At 48.3% G+C, this 17,681-nt stretch overlaps 1 protein-coding gene across 1 annotated transcript in view; it reads left to right on the top strand.

Moving 5' to 3' along the window:
- The window catches only part of SDHB (succinate dehydrogenase complex iron sulfur subunit B), a 29,750-nt gene extending 12,069 nt beyond the window's left edge, over positions 1 to 17,681 (top strand). The window contains 7 exon segments of the mRNA NM_001104953.1: positions 1,870 to 1,997; positions 5,549 to 5,634; positions 9,026 to 9,162; positions 9,785 to 9,901; positions 12,633 to 12,734; positions 14,219 to 14,341; positions 17,604 to 17,681. Coding sequence (NP_001098423.1) covers positions 1,870 to 1,997; positions 5,549 to 5,634; positions 9,026 to 9,162; positions 9,785 to 9,901; positions 12,633 to 12,734; positions 14,219 to 14,341; positions 17,604 to 17,681 — 771 coding nt within the window.

Raw genomic sequence — 17,681 nt, 5'->3', positions numbered from 1 at the left:
AAATTAGTATGAATTTAAATATAAAAATTTTTGAGCATCTGCGCCCTTTTTGCAAATATGTTCTCATAGGGAGCCTGTTTTGGTTGAAGGAGGAAAAGACATCAGGCCCACCCCGCTTAACCTGATCCTCTCAGCCCCGGGTGGCTCTGCAGGATTCCTTGGCTCACTGTGAAACCTACTGGCAGAGGCTGTGAGCACTGGGAAGGATAATAGAAGCATCAGAGAGATCAGGTCTCAGCGGTTTGTTACTTCCCTAAATTTATTTTAAGATATGGTATTCTGGGAGTACCCTTGTGGCACAGCAGTATAAGGATCCAGCATTGTCACTGCAGCAGCTTGGATCGCTGCTGTGGTGCAGGTTCAACACCTGGCCCAGGAACTAGCACATGCCACATGCATGGTCAAAAGAAATTAAGATACTGTATTCTTTTTTATTTCTTTTTCTTTTCTTTTTCTTTAAACAGCCACACCCGTGGCATGTGGAAGTTCCCGGACCAGGGATTGAATCCAAGCCATAGGTATGACCTAGACCACAGCTGCACCAACACCAGAGCTTTTCACCTACTGTGCCAAGCTGGGGATCAAACCTGTGTCCCAAGCCTCTGCAGTCAGTATCTTACCTATTCTTTGATGTTTTGTTACAGTGGCCCAGGCTAAGACATGTACCCCAAAAACACTAGCGTCTCATTTTGACACCTCCAGTAGTTTTCTGACTGGTTTCCCGGATGTCATCTGACAGGTCTTCCTTTGTGAACTAGTGATGTCCTTCCCAAGAATAAAAATGATCGTGTCCCTCACCCATTATGAATTTTTGTTAGCTTTTCATTGTTCTTGGGATAAAATCAAAACCCTATTTGTAACTTCCTTCCCTCGACTTCCTCAAATCCGCCACTCTTCCTTCCCTGCTTCTCACTGGCCTGCTCTCCGTCCCACACAGGTGCCTGTGCTCTCCCCCACCCAGGCCTCTACACATGCTGCGTCCTCAGCTTATAACGCCACTTAATCCCTATTCATCAAGCCGCAGCTTAAATCACTTATGGGGCCTTCCCTGACCGCTTAGACTGGTGTAAGTGTCTGCTGTATTCTTCCCTCTCTACACTTTTATTTGTTGTGGGGGGGGGCACACCCAAGGCACATGGAAGTTCCCAGGCTAGGGATCAAATTGGAGCTGTAGGTGCTGGCCTACACCACAGCCACAGCAACACGGGATCCGAGCCACCTCTGTGACCTACACCATAGCTAATGGCAACGCTGGATCCTTAACCCGCTGATGGAGGCCAGGATCAAACCCCTCTTCTCATGGATACTAGTCGGATTCGTTTCTGCTGAGCCATGACGGGAACGCCCCCTCTGCACTTTATTATGGCTATTTCATTTCTCTTGTTCACTGCAGAGTAGCTTCTGTGAGAGCAAAGGCTTTGTCTGGGTTTTGTTTGTTTTTGCTTTTTTTTTTTTTTTTAGGGCCACACCCATAGCACATGGAGGTTCCCAGGCTAGGGGTCAAATCCAGAGCTGCAGCTGCCAGCCTACACCACAGCTCACAGCAATGTCTGATCCTTAATCTACGAGCAAGGCTAGGGATTGAACCCGCAACCTCATGGTTTCTAGTCGGATTCGTTTCCGCTGAGCCACGACTGGGGACTCCCAGGCTTTGTCTGTTTTGTCAAGTGCCATTTCACCAGCCCCCAGCACAGAGGTGCTTAGCCCTGTGTGTTGGATTTCGGGTGACTGCCTTTCGCAAGAAGCCTGTGTGTGTCAGTAACGTGTGGGTTTGTATCCAGTATTGTAGTTTATAGTGCCAGCTAGAAGATTTACCTTGTGTTTTTAATAATTTAAATGTTTCCTTCTTGTGAACTTCTAAAATTTCAGGCCTGCCGTGGGGCCCAGACAGCTGCAGCCACAGCTCCCCGAATCAAGAAATTTGCCATCTATCGATGGGACCCAGACAAGACTGGAGATAAACCTCATATGCAAACTTATGAAATTGATTTGAATAAGTGAGTATCTCAGTGAAAGCTAGGTATTTAATAAATGAAGGTAAGCTCTCGATCTGATTCAGGGACATGCTTTTCCCATCCTTGGAAGGTTTGACAACTGAGATGATCCAATGGCTCTGGAAATTATCTATTTTTAAAACAAGAATGAGATAGGTGCCTGATTCAAAAAGATAATATCAAGAAAAAAATTTTTTTTTGTCTTTTTTAGGGCCGCACTCACAGCATATGGAGGTTCCCAGGCTAGGGGTGGAATCAGAGCTGCAGCTGCCAGCCACAGTCACAGCCACAGCAGATCTGAGCTGCGTCTATGACGTACATCACAGCTCATGGCAACACCGGATCCTTAACCCACTGAGTAAGGCCAGGGATCAAACCTGCATCCTCTTGGATACTAGTCAGATTCATTTCCACTGAGCCATAACAGAAACTCTGCAAGCAGAACAATTTTTACAATATTCCTTTCCTTCCTCCAAATCAAAGTATAACAATTTCTAGGAATACTGGTAGAGATGGCTTTATACATAGTATTTTGTTAATTTTATATATGTGGACCCACATATTCTTTAATTATAAACACTGTGCACTTGGCTGGAATGGTGATAGGACAAGATAGGGATATAGTTAAACTATTTAAAATGGTCCATACCTATGTATTAGCCTCCTATTTCTGTCATAACAATTGCCACCAACTTAGCGGCAAAAAAACATAGAGTTTTCTAGGAGTTCCCGTCGTGGCTCAGTGGTTAACGAATCCGACTAGGAACCATGAGGTTTTGGGTTCAATCCCTGGCCTTACTCAGTGGGTTAAGGATCCGGCGTTGCCTTGAGCTCTGGTGTAGGTTGCGGACGTGGCTCAGATCCCGCGTTGCTGTGACTCTGGCGTAGGCTGGTGAGTACAGCTCCGATTGGACCCCTAGCCTGGGAACCTCCATATGCCGCGGGAGCGGCCCTAGAAAAGGCAAAAAGACGGAAAAAAAAAAAAAAAAAAAAGGTTCTCTAGGTTAGAAGTCTGGTAAAGGTAAAGGTTTCATGACTGAAATCAGGGTGTCAGCAGGCTGTCTTCCTTTCTGGAGACAAATGGAGAATCTGTTTTCTGTTCCCTTCGAGCTCTTGGCAAAACTGAGCTCTTGGCAGAACTGAGCTCTTGGCTGTAAAACCGAGGTCCCTGTTTTCTTGTTGGGTAAGAGCTGGGGGCCACTTCCAGCTTTCAGAGATCTCTGCACCCCTTGGCTCATAGTCCCCATCGTCAAAACCAGCACCAGCCGGCTGAGTCCTTCACGTTCCGTCTCTGAACCACTTCTCTTCCCTCCTCTTTAAAGGGTCCCACAGGTGGCCAGAGGGAAGGGAGCTGTGCTCTAGCTTCCCGCTGCTCCACTCCTCCCTCCTCAGTATAAGCAGAACTCTTCTATTGTATGATCGATTTTATGTGTAAATGAATAAGTATTTTATTTCTTCAGTGGCACCAAAAAAAAAAAGGTTTGAAAGCTACTGATACTCAAAATGCTTTTTTTAACTCTCTTTATCAACACATAAACTCTATTAATGAGATAGAGTTAATTGATATATAATCTTCTCAAACACTCAACCAGAAATTATCAGTACAATTCAAAGAAAGGAAAATAATTCCGGCCACATTTTCTGACTGTAATACAATAAAATTAAAAATTCATATTAAAAACAAAAAAGCCTAATTACTTGGAAATTTAAAAGCACTCTTTTAAATTAACTGCTTGATTAGGGAATAATAAAAATATTCTCAGATACCTAGAAAATAGAAACATTGCAAATTGAAACTACAGAACATGTGGCAGTTCTCTTGTGGCACAGTAGGTTAAGGATCCAGTGGTATCACAGCTGTGGTGTAGGCCTCAGCTGTGGCTTGGGTTCATGCCCCAGCCCAGGAGCTTTCACATGCTGGAGGTATGGCAAAAAAAAAAAAAAATGCAGAATGTGACTAAAACTGGAAGAGTTAAATTCATAACTTTTTTAATGATTAAATTTTTAAGAGTGATTGCATTTAGTTGTAGTAATGGCAGAATAGCTTTCCTCAGACTAACCCTCCCACGAAAAATAACCACACATTCCAGTTTATAAGATAAATATAAGAAGCAGTGACTTGAGGCACAGGACAGTAACCAAAGCAGGCCAATGCTGGGAGCGAGTTGACCCGTGAAAGAACAGAATGTTACTTGGGTAAATAAACTGTTTTGTTTTTTTTTGCATGTTTTTTACCTGAGGGCAAGCCCCAGTTGATGAGGGAGTGCAAGAGCTAAAACCACAGGCTTGAAAAACCAGAGGATACATGTGGAGGTTGCCACAGCAACCAGAAAATGAGGGGGAAGTCCTAGAAAGAGGCACAGAGGGAAAGCCCCGAATGTGAACTCTGCCCAGATCCTGAGTTCAGCCACACTAATTGCTGCCTTAGAGAAAAATCAGCACTCTTCTGAGAAGGATAATACAGTCCAGGGTTACTACAGCATGTTATTCACAAGATCAGCATATGAGCCCAAACTACTAATCATTCAGAGAAACACTTGACGCCTCAAGTGAAAAGGCAATCAGTGGAGATAGCCTTGAAGCCCCACAGTTGTTGGAATTGGAATTGGCAGACAGGATTTTTAATGTGTTCATAGATAGAGGAAGATATACTCATGATGGGATAGGAAATCTCAGCAGAGAGGTAGACACTATTTTAAAAGAACCAGTGGAGGAGTTCCCATTGTGGTGTAGAAGCAAACTCAACTAGTATCCATAAGGATGCGGGTTCAAACCCTGGCCCTGCTCAGTGGGTGAAGGACCCAACGTTACCATGAGCTACTGTGTAGATTGCCGATGCAGTTTGGATCTGGCGTTGCTCTCTGCTTTATAGATGGGGAGCTGTTAACTAACCATTTAAGGTTAGCTATTAGCTACATCCCAAAAATAAAACTAAAATTTGAAAATTATTGGGGAAACTTTTCAGGGAGCTTTGAAGAAAGAACAAAAGCTGCCAGTATACAGAAGTTCTTTCCTAACCTGAATACTTCTCTCCGTCTTTAGCTCTCCACTTTCCAGAAACGTATATGCAGTGTGGTCATCAAAATAGAATTCTGCAGTACTAGTTCCCGTCAGTGGAAACAAATCTGAGTAGTATCCATGAGGACGCGGGTTCAATCCCTGACCTCAATCAGTGGGTCAAGGATCTGGCATTGCTGGGAGCTATAGCGTAGGTCGCAGGTGCCACTCGATATGTTGTTGCTCTGGCTGTGGTGTAGGCCAGCAGCTACAGCTCCGATTCGACCACTAGCCTGGGAACTTCCGTTTGCTTCAGGTGCAGCCCATAAAAGCCAAAAAAAAAAAAAAAAAAAGAACTGTGGGGTTTAAAATGTGTAAGAATGTGCAAAAATAAAACTGGAAAAAAATTCTGCATGTGATCTGAGAAGGCCAAATGGTTAAGAAAAACAGCTATTATATGCAGATGTCTCAGATCATATTATGATAAAGTGTAGTAAGGCTGAACTTTGTATAAATACGACTAAGTTTGGTTGGTTTGGTTTGTTTGTTTTGGTCAGCTGTGGTCCTATGGTGTTGGATGCGTTAATCAAGATTAAGAATGAAATTGATTCTACCTTGACCTTCCGAAGATCGTGTAGAGAAGGTAAGCGTTTCCTTCCCTGTTAGGCATGGACACTTTGGTTCTGATTCCTGAAAGAGGCTTGGGCCGGCCAGAACTGCCAGGGGTACCGGGAGGACAACTGCAGTGCTCTGCCAGGTGACCTTGCCGCAGGTCACACTTCCTTTTCTTGGGCACAGTTCCTTTTCTTGGAAATTTGAACTGTGGTATGTGTTCTGGTTTCTGAGTTTGCTGTGGCTGTGGTGTAGGCTGTGGTGTAGAACCAGCTGTTGCTGTGGCTGTGGTGTAGAACCAGCTGCAGCTCTGGTTCTACCGCTAGCCTGGGAACTTCCATATGCTATGAGTGCAGCCCTAAAGACAAAAATAAGAAGAAGAAAACTCCTAGGGAGTTCCCTGGTGGCCCAGCAGGTTAAGGATCTGGCATTGTCACTGCAGCAGCCCGGGTCATTGCTGTGGTGTGGGTTGAATCCCTATTCCTGGGAATGTCCACATGCCACAGGCAGAGCTAAAACGGAAGAAGGAGAATTCCTAAATAATCATTCAGTTGGTACTCAGGTGTGGGAAGAATCAGGCGGGTGCTGTGCCAGCTCACTGACCCTGATGGCTGTGGGGCACTGACCGAGCAGACTCCATTCTGTGCACTTGACGTGAGGTAGACAGGGGTTATTAATCATTTACACTCAGTGTATGTAGGAAGATACTGAGGCCCAGGGAGGGACTTCCCAAGGACACAGAGATGGTGAATTGGGAGCCAGGGCTCAGCCAGAGTTGTCACATTCCAGGATTGCACTCTCAGGCGGTATGCTCTGCTGGCCAGGCGTGGGAAACCCGGGATAAAACCAAAACAGGGCAGCTGGGGCCAAGACCAAGGGCTGTGATTGAACTTTCTCCCTGAAATATCCTTCCAAAAAATAGGTCTTTAGAGCCGTTGGCCCATCACTTTTTGTCTTTGTTCTGCTGTACATCTCGGGCTTTTATAAAGTCCTACTTCTAAGACATCTGTTTGGATCTTCCAGGCTTGGATTTGATGTAGCAATTGCTGACAGATGTGGTAGTTGGGCTGAGTCCTGCTGTTTAGGGAACATTCTTCTGTAATTAAATACCAACCCTCCCACATAAGTCCTGGCAACACAAGAAATAAAGACACTCTTCAGTTTCCTTTCCCCATAAACTTTCAGAGACAAGATCACAAGGTGTGGCCTATGGGGACTTAAAAAAAAAAAAAAAAAATGAGGCAAGATGATTTTAATTGTTGCTCGTTTTTCTTGTTTGTGAAGAGAATTTCCAGGAAGCCTTTTTTTTTTTTTTTTTTTGTCTTTTTGCCATTTCTTGGGCCGCTCCTGCAGCATATGGGAGGTTCCCAGGCTAGGGGTTGAATCGGAGCTGTAGCCCCCAGCCTACACCAGAGCCACAGCAACGCGGGATCCGAGCTGTGTCTGCGACCTACACCACAGCTCACGGCAACGCCGGATCATTAACCCACTGAGCAAGGGCAGGAATTGAACCTGCAACCTCATGGTTCCTAGTCAGATTCATTAACCACTGCACCACGACGGGAACTCCCTCCAGGAACCCTTTTTAAGAGAAGTTTCACTGTATTTGTTTTCTTTTTTCTTTTGTTTTTGTTTTTGTTTTTGTTTTTGGTCTTTTTGCCTTTTCTAGGGCCACTCCTGCAGCATATGGAGGTTCCCAGGCTAGGGGTCCAGTGGAGCTGTAGCTGCTGGCCTATGCCAGAGCCACAGCAACACCAGATCCAAGCTGCCTCTGCAACCTACACCACAGCTCACGGCAACGCCGGATCCTTAACCTACTGAGCAAGGCCAGGGATCGAACCCGCAACCTCATGGTTCCTGGTCGGGTTTGTTAACCATTGTGCCATGATGGGAACTCCTGTATTTGTTTTTTTTTTGATTGTATACTTTTTTTTGGCCATTCCTACAGCATGTGGAAGTTCCCAAACCAGGGATCAAACCTGCACCACAGCAGCAAGCCAAGCTGCTACAGTGACAATGCTGAATCTTTAACCAGCTGAGCCACAGGGGAACTCCTACCGTTTCTTATAAAAGCTTACTGCTCTCAGAGTTCCTGTTATGGCACAGCAGAAATGAATCTGACTAGGAACCATGAGGTTGCGGGTTTGATCCCTGGCCTCGCTCAGCGGGTTAAGGATCTGGTGTTGCCACGAGCTGTGGTGTAGGTTACAGATGTGATTCGGATCCTGTGTTGCTGAGGCTGTGGCGTAGACTAGCAGCTGTAGCTCCGATTCAGCCCCTAGCCTCCATATGCTGTGGATGCGGCCCTAAAAAGCAAAAAAAAAAAAAAAGAAAAAGCATACTGCTGTGGTTGGATGCCAAACACACATCAATAAACTGATAATATTCAGTCTCTGGGGAACTGGAGGAGTGTTTGCTGATGACAGATGTTTATGTTCTCTTAGACCCTTACTACTCTCAGGAGAGGGAGATAGTATAGACCTATGAAAGTGACACCCCAGGACAAGTTTCACAAGTAATCACATTTCTCTGGCCTGAGGATCTTCAAAAAATAGCTTCAGAGAAGTGGGAGAGGGGTTAGGTTGCACAGTCACTTTTAATTCTGAAAATAACTAGGAAATTCCATACACAGGAAATTGTCCAGGCTAAGAAAATTCTCATTTCAGGGTCCTTAGTCAGAACCTTCTTTTTGCTTGCTTTGGTTTGGTTTCACATTAGTTCATTCTTCCAGAAAAGTGGGTCTCATATCCTCCCCTGGGAAGCTGTTCCACTCTCTGGAAACAACAGAATGGGCGCTGTCTCTGGATAATCTGTATCCAGGCCGAAAAGAAAAGAAACAGAAGACTAGTTCCCATTGTGGCTCAGTGGGTTAAGACCCGGACTAGTATCCATGAGGATGTGGGTTCCATCCCTGGCCTTGCTCAGTGGATTAAGGAACCGGCATTGCCATTAAATCTGTTGTAGGTTGCACATGCAGCTTGGATCCTGCGTTCCTATGGCTACGATGTAGACCAGCAGCTGTAGCTCTAATTCAACCCCTAGCCTGGGAACCTCCATATGCTGAAGGTGCAGCCCTAAAATGACAAAATAAAATAAAAGGAAGAAAGAAATGGCTGCTTTTTCTCTCCGAATACATGAAGCAAGACGCTAGGGCTGGTGTGGGCACTCCATGATGCCAGCAGTACATCCTTAGCAGGCAGCCTCCAACCTCAGGGCAGCCTCATGGTTTCACAGCATGGGTTTTCGAACTACAGCCGATAGGTCTACCTTCTAGGCAGGAGGAAGGAGGAAAAGGAAGAAAGGCAGCAGGCAACTCTGGCACAGGTGTATTCCATGTCAGCACCACTCCTGATGGTAGAGTAACCGCAGTCCCGTGGGGAGAATTTGCTGCTTGGACTGACGGTGTCTGGGTTCCCTCTCAGGCATCTGCGGCTCCTGCGCCATGAACATCAACGGAGGCAACACTCTGGCTTGCACCCGAAGAATTGACACCAACCTCAACAAAGTTTCAAAAATCTACCCTCTTCCACATATGTATGTGATAAAGGATCTTGTTCCTGTGAGTTTCTGCTTGTCTCTCCTTCTTTCCACCCCCTTCACTTTTTTTTTTCCCTGTGTGTGTTGGGGGGGTGGTATATGTGTGTGTGCTGTACTATAGTTCTTCAGGGCAGGATTTTTTCGTGTCTGAGTTTAAGGAATTTGAATGGCAGAAGGTAAATGGCCTAGAAGATCCTCCAGCAGCTCATGTAGTGTGGACTGCTTGGGAATAACAGGGCGAGAATTCTAGACTTGGAATGCTTTCAGAAGTGAAGGATTTGGTCCTAAGTACAAAGAATTCTTGTGGAAAATGGCAGTTGGGAAAGCAGTGGTTGTTGTGGGTTGTAATTTCCGCCTCCCTGTGCTTGGCCACCTTCCCTTCCCTGACTGCGTGTTTTCAGGGCAACTGGGGAGAAAGGGCCATGGATTGGAAAGGTTCCCAAGTGGGTGAAGGAGAGATTTCTAACCACACTGACGTTGTGATCGTTTCTCCTTGTGTGATCTTTGCACGTGTCTGTGCCAAAGGCAGAGGGTCTGACTTGTGCAGAAAAGTGGGCTGTGTCCAAGAAACAGGGGTAGGAAAGAAAGATAAGGGGCGGTGGTGGACTCTGACTCATTTCTTCTTCTTTTCCTCGCACCCACAGGATTTGAGCAATTTCTATGCTCAGTACAAATCCATCGAGCCTTATCTAAAGAAGAAGGATGAATCCCAGGAAGGCAAGCAGCAGTACCTGCAGTCCATAGAGGAGCGCGAGAAACTGGTCATTAGTCCCCCTTTCCCGTCCTGACTAGAGGGAGTGTGTGGCAGAGGGTTTGCTGGCAAGTGAGCCCGGGAGGGGAGGGGCAGCAGGAGACGGTGCAGATACTCTGAGTCCTCCGGAAAGGAGCCGCAGAGCTCTGACCAAGGGTGGGACGCCCATCCTGTCGCAGATGGTCGGTCTTGAGAAGTTGACAGCTGAATCGGAATTAACCCTGTGGGCAAATAAGACACATGCTGGCCCTCTGCAGTCCTGCTGCCACTGCCCCGTTTACAGGTGGGAGTGGAAATGGTAGCGGCACAACTGGGACAGCAGCTTGGCTCTCTCCTGACGCCGCGCCTCTAGCGATGGCTGGGTGGTTGCGATGGGCCTGCTCACTCTTCCAAGTTGCTAATCTCTTTACAGGCCGGGAAGGCTCTGAAAGGGAAAGGGTTCTTGGCAAGTTTTCAGTCTCTTTCTCTTGCACGCTTTTACTTCCTCTGAGACTGATTTGCACACTCACACCCTGCACAGGGTGTCCTTTGGACGGGAAGAGGTGGGAAGGGAGGACCAAAGGAAGATAGGTCCCAGCATCCTGTCTGCACGGGAGTGAGGCCATGAGCTGTCTTGGGGTCACCACCGTTCATTTACATGACGGTCCATTAGCGGACTGAGCCCCCCCTAGGGCAGGGACTTCGTCTTAAGGCCCTTTCTGGATCCTGGCATGTGCTGTTTATAGACAGATACTAGTTGTGTCAATGGATAAATGAATTCTGCCTTTTAGGTCTTGGGAAATATTTAGCCCCTCTCCTCTTCCCCATAAAATGTTAAGAAAGGAAGGAAGATCCTGGTAAGAAAGCCAGCTCTCATCGTGGAGATCATGCGGGTCAGCATGGTCGGGTTGTAAGTCAGAGAAACAGCAGACTTCTCTTCCAAGAGTTTCTTGTTTACAGGAGCTCCCGTCGTGGCCCAGCAGAAACCAACCCGACTAGTACCCATGAGGATGCCAGATCGATCCCTGTCCTCACTCAGTGGGTTAAGGATCTGGCATTGCCGTGAGCTTCGGTGTAGGTTGCAGATGCGGCTCGGATCCCAAGTTGGTGTGGCTGTGGTGTAGGCCAGCAGCTGCAGCTCCGATTCGACCCCTAGCCTGGGAACCTCCATATGCCGCACCTGCAGCCCTAAAAACAAACCAAAAAAAAGTTTCTTGTTTTCAGTATTTAGCTCTGCCCTCAGTTTCTAATTCCCAGGAGGTCTGACCCATCCAAGAGTCCAGGCAGGAACTGGCCACTCTGGCCCAGCTTGTCACCTCACAGTCCTCTGGTAGGCAAGCATGTAGCTGGTACATCTCCTCGATGTGGTGTCTTTAGGGACTGGAGGGTCTCCTGAGCATGTTTTCTAGATAATCAAAATTTACTCATTTAGGTACCAAACGTTTGCATATTTAGCATTTTTCACTCCCTTAATATGCTGCACCTAACTTTTTCTCATGATTTTAAAACCCATTATGCTCATTACAGATGAGTGGAAAATACAGAGAACTTCTTTTTTTTCCGGTTACATCCACAGCATATGAAAGTTTTTGGGCCAGGGATCAAATCCAAGCTACAGCCGCAGCCTACATCACAGCTGCAGCAACACCAGGTCCTTAACCCACTGCACCACATGGGAACTTCCAACAACTACCTTTTTTTATAAGTAGACTGAAGAATATGATTGTCATTGGGGCCTTTATCCTGTGACCTTATGCTTCCAGATGTCAGTGTGCCCTTCTATGTGGCCAGTTTTTTGGGTTTTTTTTTTTTGTCTTTGTGTTGCTAGGGCCGCACCCATGGCACATGGAGGTTCCCAGGCTGGTGGTCCAATCAGAGCTGCAGCTGCTGACCTACGCCACAGCAACGCAGGATCCAAGCCGCGTCTTCGACCCACACCACAGCTCACGGCAACACCGGATCCTTAACCCACGGAGTGAAGCCAGGGATCTAACCTGAGACCCCATGGATGCTAGTCAGATTAATTTCCACTGAGGCACAACGGGAACTCCCTGTATTTTTAATCAGTTTCTGTTCCCCAAATCAGAAAGTCCAGGTTGTTAAAACTGGTTGGGCGGGTTGCCATCTGTGTGGCAGGGTTGGCATGGGGGCTTCAGGGCCAGACTGCCTGGGGTCCCATCCCAGCTCTGCTATTTGCTGCTGGGTGAACCTCAAAATGACAGCCTCTAGGCATCTCAGTTACTTACCTGTAAAATGAAACTCTAGAGCACTCACCCCAAGATTATTGTGACAGTCAAATGAGATCAAGTCAGACACACCATGCTTAGTACAGGTCGCTGTTTTAGGACGATGTTGCTGTTCCATTGAAAAACTGAGGTCTCTGCCGAGCCAGGGCAGAAGCTGGTGTAGACTCTAGATGCCTCAGCACCCAGGGCCTTTTTAATTTCTGCTAAACTGCATTCGAGGTGATGAGTTACCTTTCATGTTTTTGTTAGGTGGTTTTGTTTTTTAAGATAAGTGAGGGGTTACTAATTAAAGGATACATACACTACACTTGGACTTAAGAACTCTGGGCTCTAATTCAATTCCAAGATCTTTTTTATGAATCTGATAAATCTCAGCAAACCACTCCTAGGATTTTGCCAAGAAGACTCAGGGGCAAGTAGGCACTTTGCTCATGGGCTGACCCCAGGCCTCCCGGGTAAGTTAAGGATGCGACTGTCTCCCACCATGGGCTCCTGATGCCCTTTCTCCGCACGCAGGATGGGCTGTACGAGTGTATTCTTTGCGCCTGCTGCAGCACCAGCTGCCCGAGCTACTGGTGGAATGGAGACAAGTACCTGGGACCCGCAGTCCTCATGCAGGTAAGGTGCTCCTTCGTGACTTCCAGAGAAGCTGACACTCAGGCTTCCAGAAATCCAGAAGGACAGTGTATTGTCGGAAACCACACACTTTGGGGGGCGATGGTGTCCTTCGTTGGCATCCATTACAAACAGGGTAACTGGTGGCCTCGCCTTCATTTGGCTTTAGGTAAATCTGGGGCTTCATCTGCAGAATGCCTTCATTTAGCATGGCGTAGTGGGGTGGCGGCTGCTGGCACACCATGCCTTGCAGATGCTTAAAATGTCGCCCTGCACCACTGGCCCTCCCCTGCCTCTCACAGGGGTTTTCGATGACATGCAGGCAGGAGAGAAGGAAATTGCATTGAGTGCTAATTACCCAGCTGTAAGTTTGGCAGTTGTTTTCAGGCTAGTGAAAGCTTGCGGTACTGGGTTTAGGGCTTACCTGGGGAAACGTAGCATTGCTTTTCATTGCCTTTCACTCTTTGTATGCAGGTCACTGCAGAGAGAGTCGCTGCCTTCGTGCCCGAAAAGCTTATACTTTTAGATTTGTGGTTAGTGCTTTTTATAGGCTCTTAAGAAACTCAAAAAACAACCTCTTGTTTCTCATTTTCCCACAAAAAGAGAAGTTCCGTGGTTGTGTGACCACTTAGCAGTACTGATTCCTGGCCAAAGTAAAGATGGAATAATAAGGTGCATTCATCTTGGTGCTTGTATGGATGATCGAGCTGCTGGGAAACATAAGAGTCCTCTCAGTAGCACTGCTGAAGCAGGCCCACTGACCAGGAGGTTAATCAGGTTTCAGCTGGCTGATCTCAGGCTTCTGGGATGGGTATACTGATTGAAGGAATTAATTAATAAGTAGAATAGATACCTTTTGCTTTTTAGGGCCATAAGCGCAGCATATGGAGGTCCCCAGGCTAGGGGTCGAATCGGAGCTACAGCTGCCAGCCACAGCAACGCCAGATCTGAGCCGTGTCTGCGACCTACACCGGATCCATAACCCACTGAGCGAGGCCAGGGATCAAACCCACAACCTCATGGTTCCTAGTCGGATTCGTTAACCACTGCGCCACAACGGGAACTCCTAGAACAGATATCTTTACACGGGTCTGCTAAGTTATCAGTTTACTCAGAGACAGTGAGTAGATGCTATGAAGACAGGGGGTCAGACGGTACCGTCCCTGCCTTCCCTCATTCGTGATCGGGGGGGGGCAAGCTAAGCAGCCCCATGAAATTGGTAGAAGACGACTCCTGATGGTATATAATTAAGCACCAGGGACCAGGTGCATGTGGTTCAAAGGTTTGTGGGGATCATCAATCAAAATGATCAAAAGCTGTTACAAAACGGTTGGGAGACTTTCCTTGAAAGATGACAAAGAGTGCGGAGACGGCATCTGAGCTGAGAACTCTCCTGTTCTGCACACCTGCAGTTTGAGTTGGACCAGAGGGCTGCTCTGGCCAATTAAAGTTTTAACAGCTCAGCTCACCAGTCCCCACTTCCCCAGGCCTATCGCTGGATGATCGACTCCAGAGATGACTTCACGGAGGAGCGCCTGGCCAAGCTGCAGGACCCGTTCTCTCTGTACCGCTGCCACACCATCATGAACTGCACGGGGACCTGTCCCAAGGTAAGGCGAGCAGAACGCACTGTTATCTCAGAGTGAGCCTGGGGGCTGTCGGTGCTTCGTTGCAGGGAACAGGCTCTTTCAGGACCCCTGAAGAAGGGCTTTTAGGTAGGGTTCCCATGGGCGTGGCAGAAGTCAGGGATGCCACGGGGATCCAGGCACAGGCAGCTATGGGACCGAGTCCCTCTCCCAGCCCCGAGGGCTCCGTGTCAGCATCGCTGCTGGTCTGCTCTGCTCCCTAGCAGCAAGCCTGTGCTTTCTCTCTACTCTGAGTCTTTGCTCTGACTCAGAGCTCATCCTTACTTAGCTTTCACTCCCTCTTCCTATTTAGACTTCCTGCTTCCCGGGCTCACCCCGCCTGCGGCTTCAGCATCTGCCTGTCTTCCTCAGCATTTCTCAACTCACATTCCTCGGAGGGAGTCTCATTGGCCCAGCTCAGCTCTCCGCGGCCGCCAGCGCTGGTCAAGTGCCAGCGCTGGTCTGGCCAAGTGGGCGGGGAGCAGCCAGGGCTGCCCTTCAAGCCCAGACTGTGGGCAGAGCAATTTCACTTTAAAGGTGCAGTGAGCAAGCAGGCAGTGAGATGGGAAGTGCTCAGCCAGCCAGCTAGCAGTTGTTTAAAACAGAAAGCACAGGCAGCATATGCTCGCAGACATGAGCTCTAGACTGTTTGAAGGGCCCTCCCTTCCCCGGTCACGGTCGTCTCATGTGACGTTGGCCCTGGGGTCGGCTGTGAGGCCTAGTGGGGTCCCCACCAGTACAGGAGGGCACTGCCTGCATCCCTGCCCAGCCTCTGCCTGTGCGCTGGGTGACTCCTGAGGCGAGTTATGCCACTGAAGTCTTAAATCAATGCCTGGCACATGGTAAGCGCTCAGGAAAGGGGTGCTGGGCCCAGTTGAGCCAGTTAATCAGAAGACAGCCTCTCTGAGGCTGAGGCCTGGCTTGTGTATTTGCTCAAAAGTTCCACAGAGGGAGTTCCCGTCGTGGCGCAGTGGTTAACGAATCCGACTAGGAACCATGAGGTTGCGGGTTCGGTCCCTGCCCTTGCTCAGTGGGTTAACGATCCGGCGTTGCCGTGAGCTGTGGTGTAGGTTGCAGACGCGGCTCGGATCCCGCGTTGCTGTGGCTCTGGCGTAGGCCGGTGACTACAGCTCCGATTCAACCCCTAGCCTGGGAACCTCCATATGCCGAGGGAGCGGCCCAAGAAATAGCAACAACAACAACAACAAAGACAAAAGACAAAAAAAAAAAAAAAAAGTTCCACAGAGGATCCTGAGGTCTGGGCCTGGGCCTGGGCCTGGGCATGAACCTCTGCATCGCAGAGGGCAGCAGACAGATGAGACACTCAAGAACGGACCCTCTCTGGGACCTTGTCTGTGTCCCGCCCTCCCGTTCTATAAAGCAGGGGTGGATGCTGGGACTGCAAGGCTAGACATGGGCCCACATTGAAATAGAAGGGACCTTGAAAATCATCAAGTGCAACCCCTTTTACAGATTAAGAAACTGAGCTCATGAGTGGGGGGCTGGGAGGGCACTTGCCAAGGTCACTCTCAGGTTGGGGGCGAGGCAGGGGCAGGGCTAGAAGCGGGCCATCTGCCATCCTGCACCAGGACTAGGTAACATCCTGTCACTGACCGTGTGAATCTAAAACCCTTTTGCTGAACTGGGGCGGGGCAGGGGGGCTGAACATGGTTCAGCAGCGTTGACAAGGAAACACTGTGGAGGGTCTTCCTCCTCCCCCAGCCCCAGCCCCTCCCTGGAAGCAGGGGTGTCCCCAGCTTCCTGCCTGCCCTCTCAGAGTTTACGCCACATGCAAATGTGTCCTTTGTCATAGTCGCCTGTCTTTTGAAGAATGTCTTCTCTCTCCCTTTCTTTCTCTCTGACGATCTCTCTTTCTTTCCACACCGTAATTTCAGAGTTGGCCTTTTAAAATGAGGGGACCCTTCCCTAGCCTCAGATGAGTGTTTGTCTAATTTTACCAAATTCTAGGTTACCTCCCTTCCTCCTTCAGGGCTGGCATTCATTAGGTTCAATGACTGAACCTCCTGCAGAACAGATGTTACAGCTGTGGGGCCAGACTGCAGCTGACCCCGGTGCTGCTGGCCGGTTGACCCCTACGGTGCTCATGAAGGGTTAACACAGGGTTGTTTTTCCCACATAGCTTTGACACTGGTAGATGCTGACTTCTGGTAATGATGACTTAATAATACGGTAATGATGTGAAACCTTTAGAGAGATCTAGCTTTTTTTTTAGCTGCCCCTCATCACACAGAGTTCGGAGGCCAGGGATCAGATCCAAGCTGCAGTCACCACCTAAGCCACAGCTGTGGCAACACCAGATCCTTAACTCACTGTGCCAGGCCAGGAATCAAACCTGCAGCCAGTGCTCCCAAGACGCTGCCAACCCCATTGCACCACAGTGGGAACTTTTTTTTTTTTTTTTTTTTTGCCTCGCCCACAGCATATGGAAATTCCCAGGCCACGGATCGAACCCGCACCCCAGCAGCAATTGGAGCCACTGCAGTGACAATGCTGGGTACTTAACCCCCTTAACCTCCAATATCCAGCTAATTTTGACACTGTCTGTAGTCATAGAAGGGACAGCTCTTCCCTGGGCTCACTTACCTGCTACCGTGAGCCTCACCAGCAGGACTCCAGTGAGACAGGTCTCCTACCAGGGAGAGCTGGCTGTTTTCAAATGTCTAAAAGTGGAAATAGAGCTCTTAGGAGCTCCCTGGTGGCTCAGTGGGTTAAGGATCCATAGTTGTCACTGCTATGGTGCGGGTTCTGTCCCTACTCTGGGAATTTCCACATGTCATGGGCATGATGAAAAAAAAGAAGAGAGCTCTTAGACCAAGAGCTGGCTAAGATCTGGGACTGGACTGGATTTGCACTCACTGTGCTTTGACCCTGCACCAGCTAAGGCAGGAGTTGCAGCCAAGGTCATGGGGTTCTTCCATTCACTTCACTTACCATTTGGTTTTTTTTTTTTTTTTGGTCTTTTTAGGGCTGCACCTGCAGCACATAGAGGTTCCCAGGCTAGGAGTCTAATCGGAGCTACAGCTGCCAGCCTACACCATAGCCATGCGGGATCCGAGCCACATCTGTGACCTACACTACAGCTCACAGCAATGCCAGATCCTTAACTCACTGAGCAAGGCCTGGGATCGAACCTGCAACCTCATGGTTCCTAGTCGGAGTGTTTCTGCTGCACCATGATGGGAACTCCCCCTACCATTTGGTGTTGATTCTCTTCTCTTTTTTCAAGGGGCTGAATCCAGGGAAAGCTATTGCTGAAATCAAGAAAATGATGGCAACCTACAAGGAGAAGAAAGCTTCAGCCTGA

Source organism: Sus scrofa, chromosome 6 (assembly GCF_000003025.6).
Source record: "Sus scrofa isolate TJ Tabasco breed Duroc chromosome 6, Sscrofa11.1, whole genome shotgun sequence".
Lineage (NCBI taxonomy): Eukaryota > Metazoa > Chordata > Mammalia > Artiodactyla > Suidae > Sus > Sus scrofa.
This window is presented reverse-complemented; position numbering and strand designations above follow the sequence as displayed.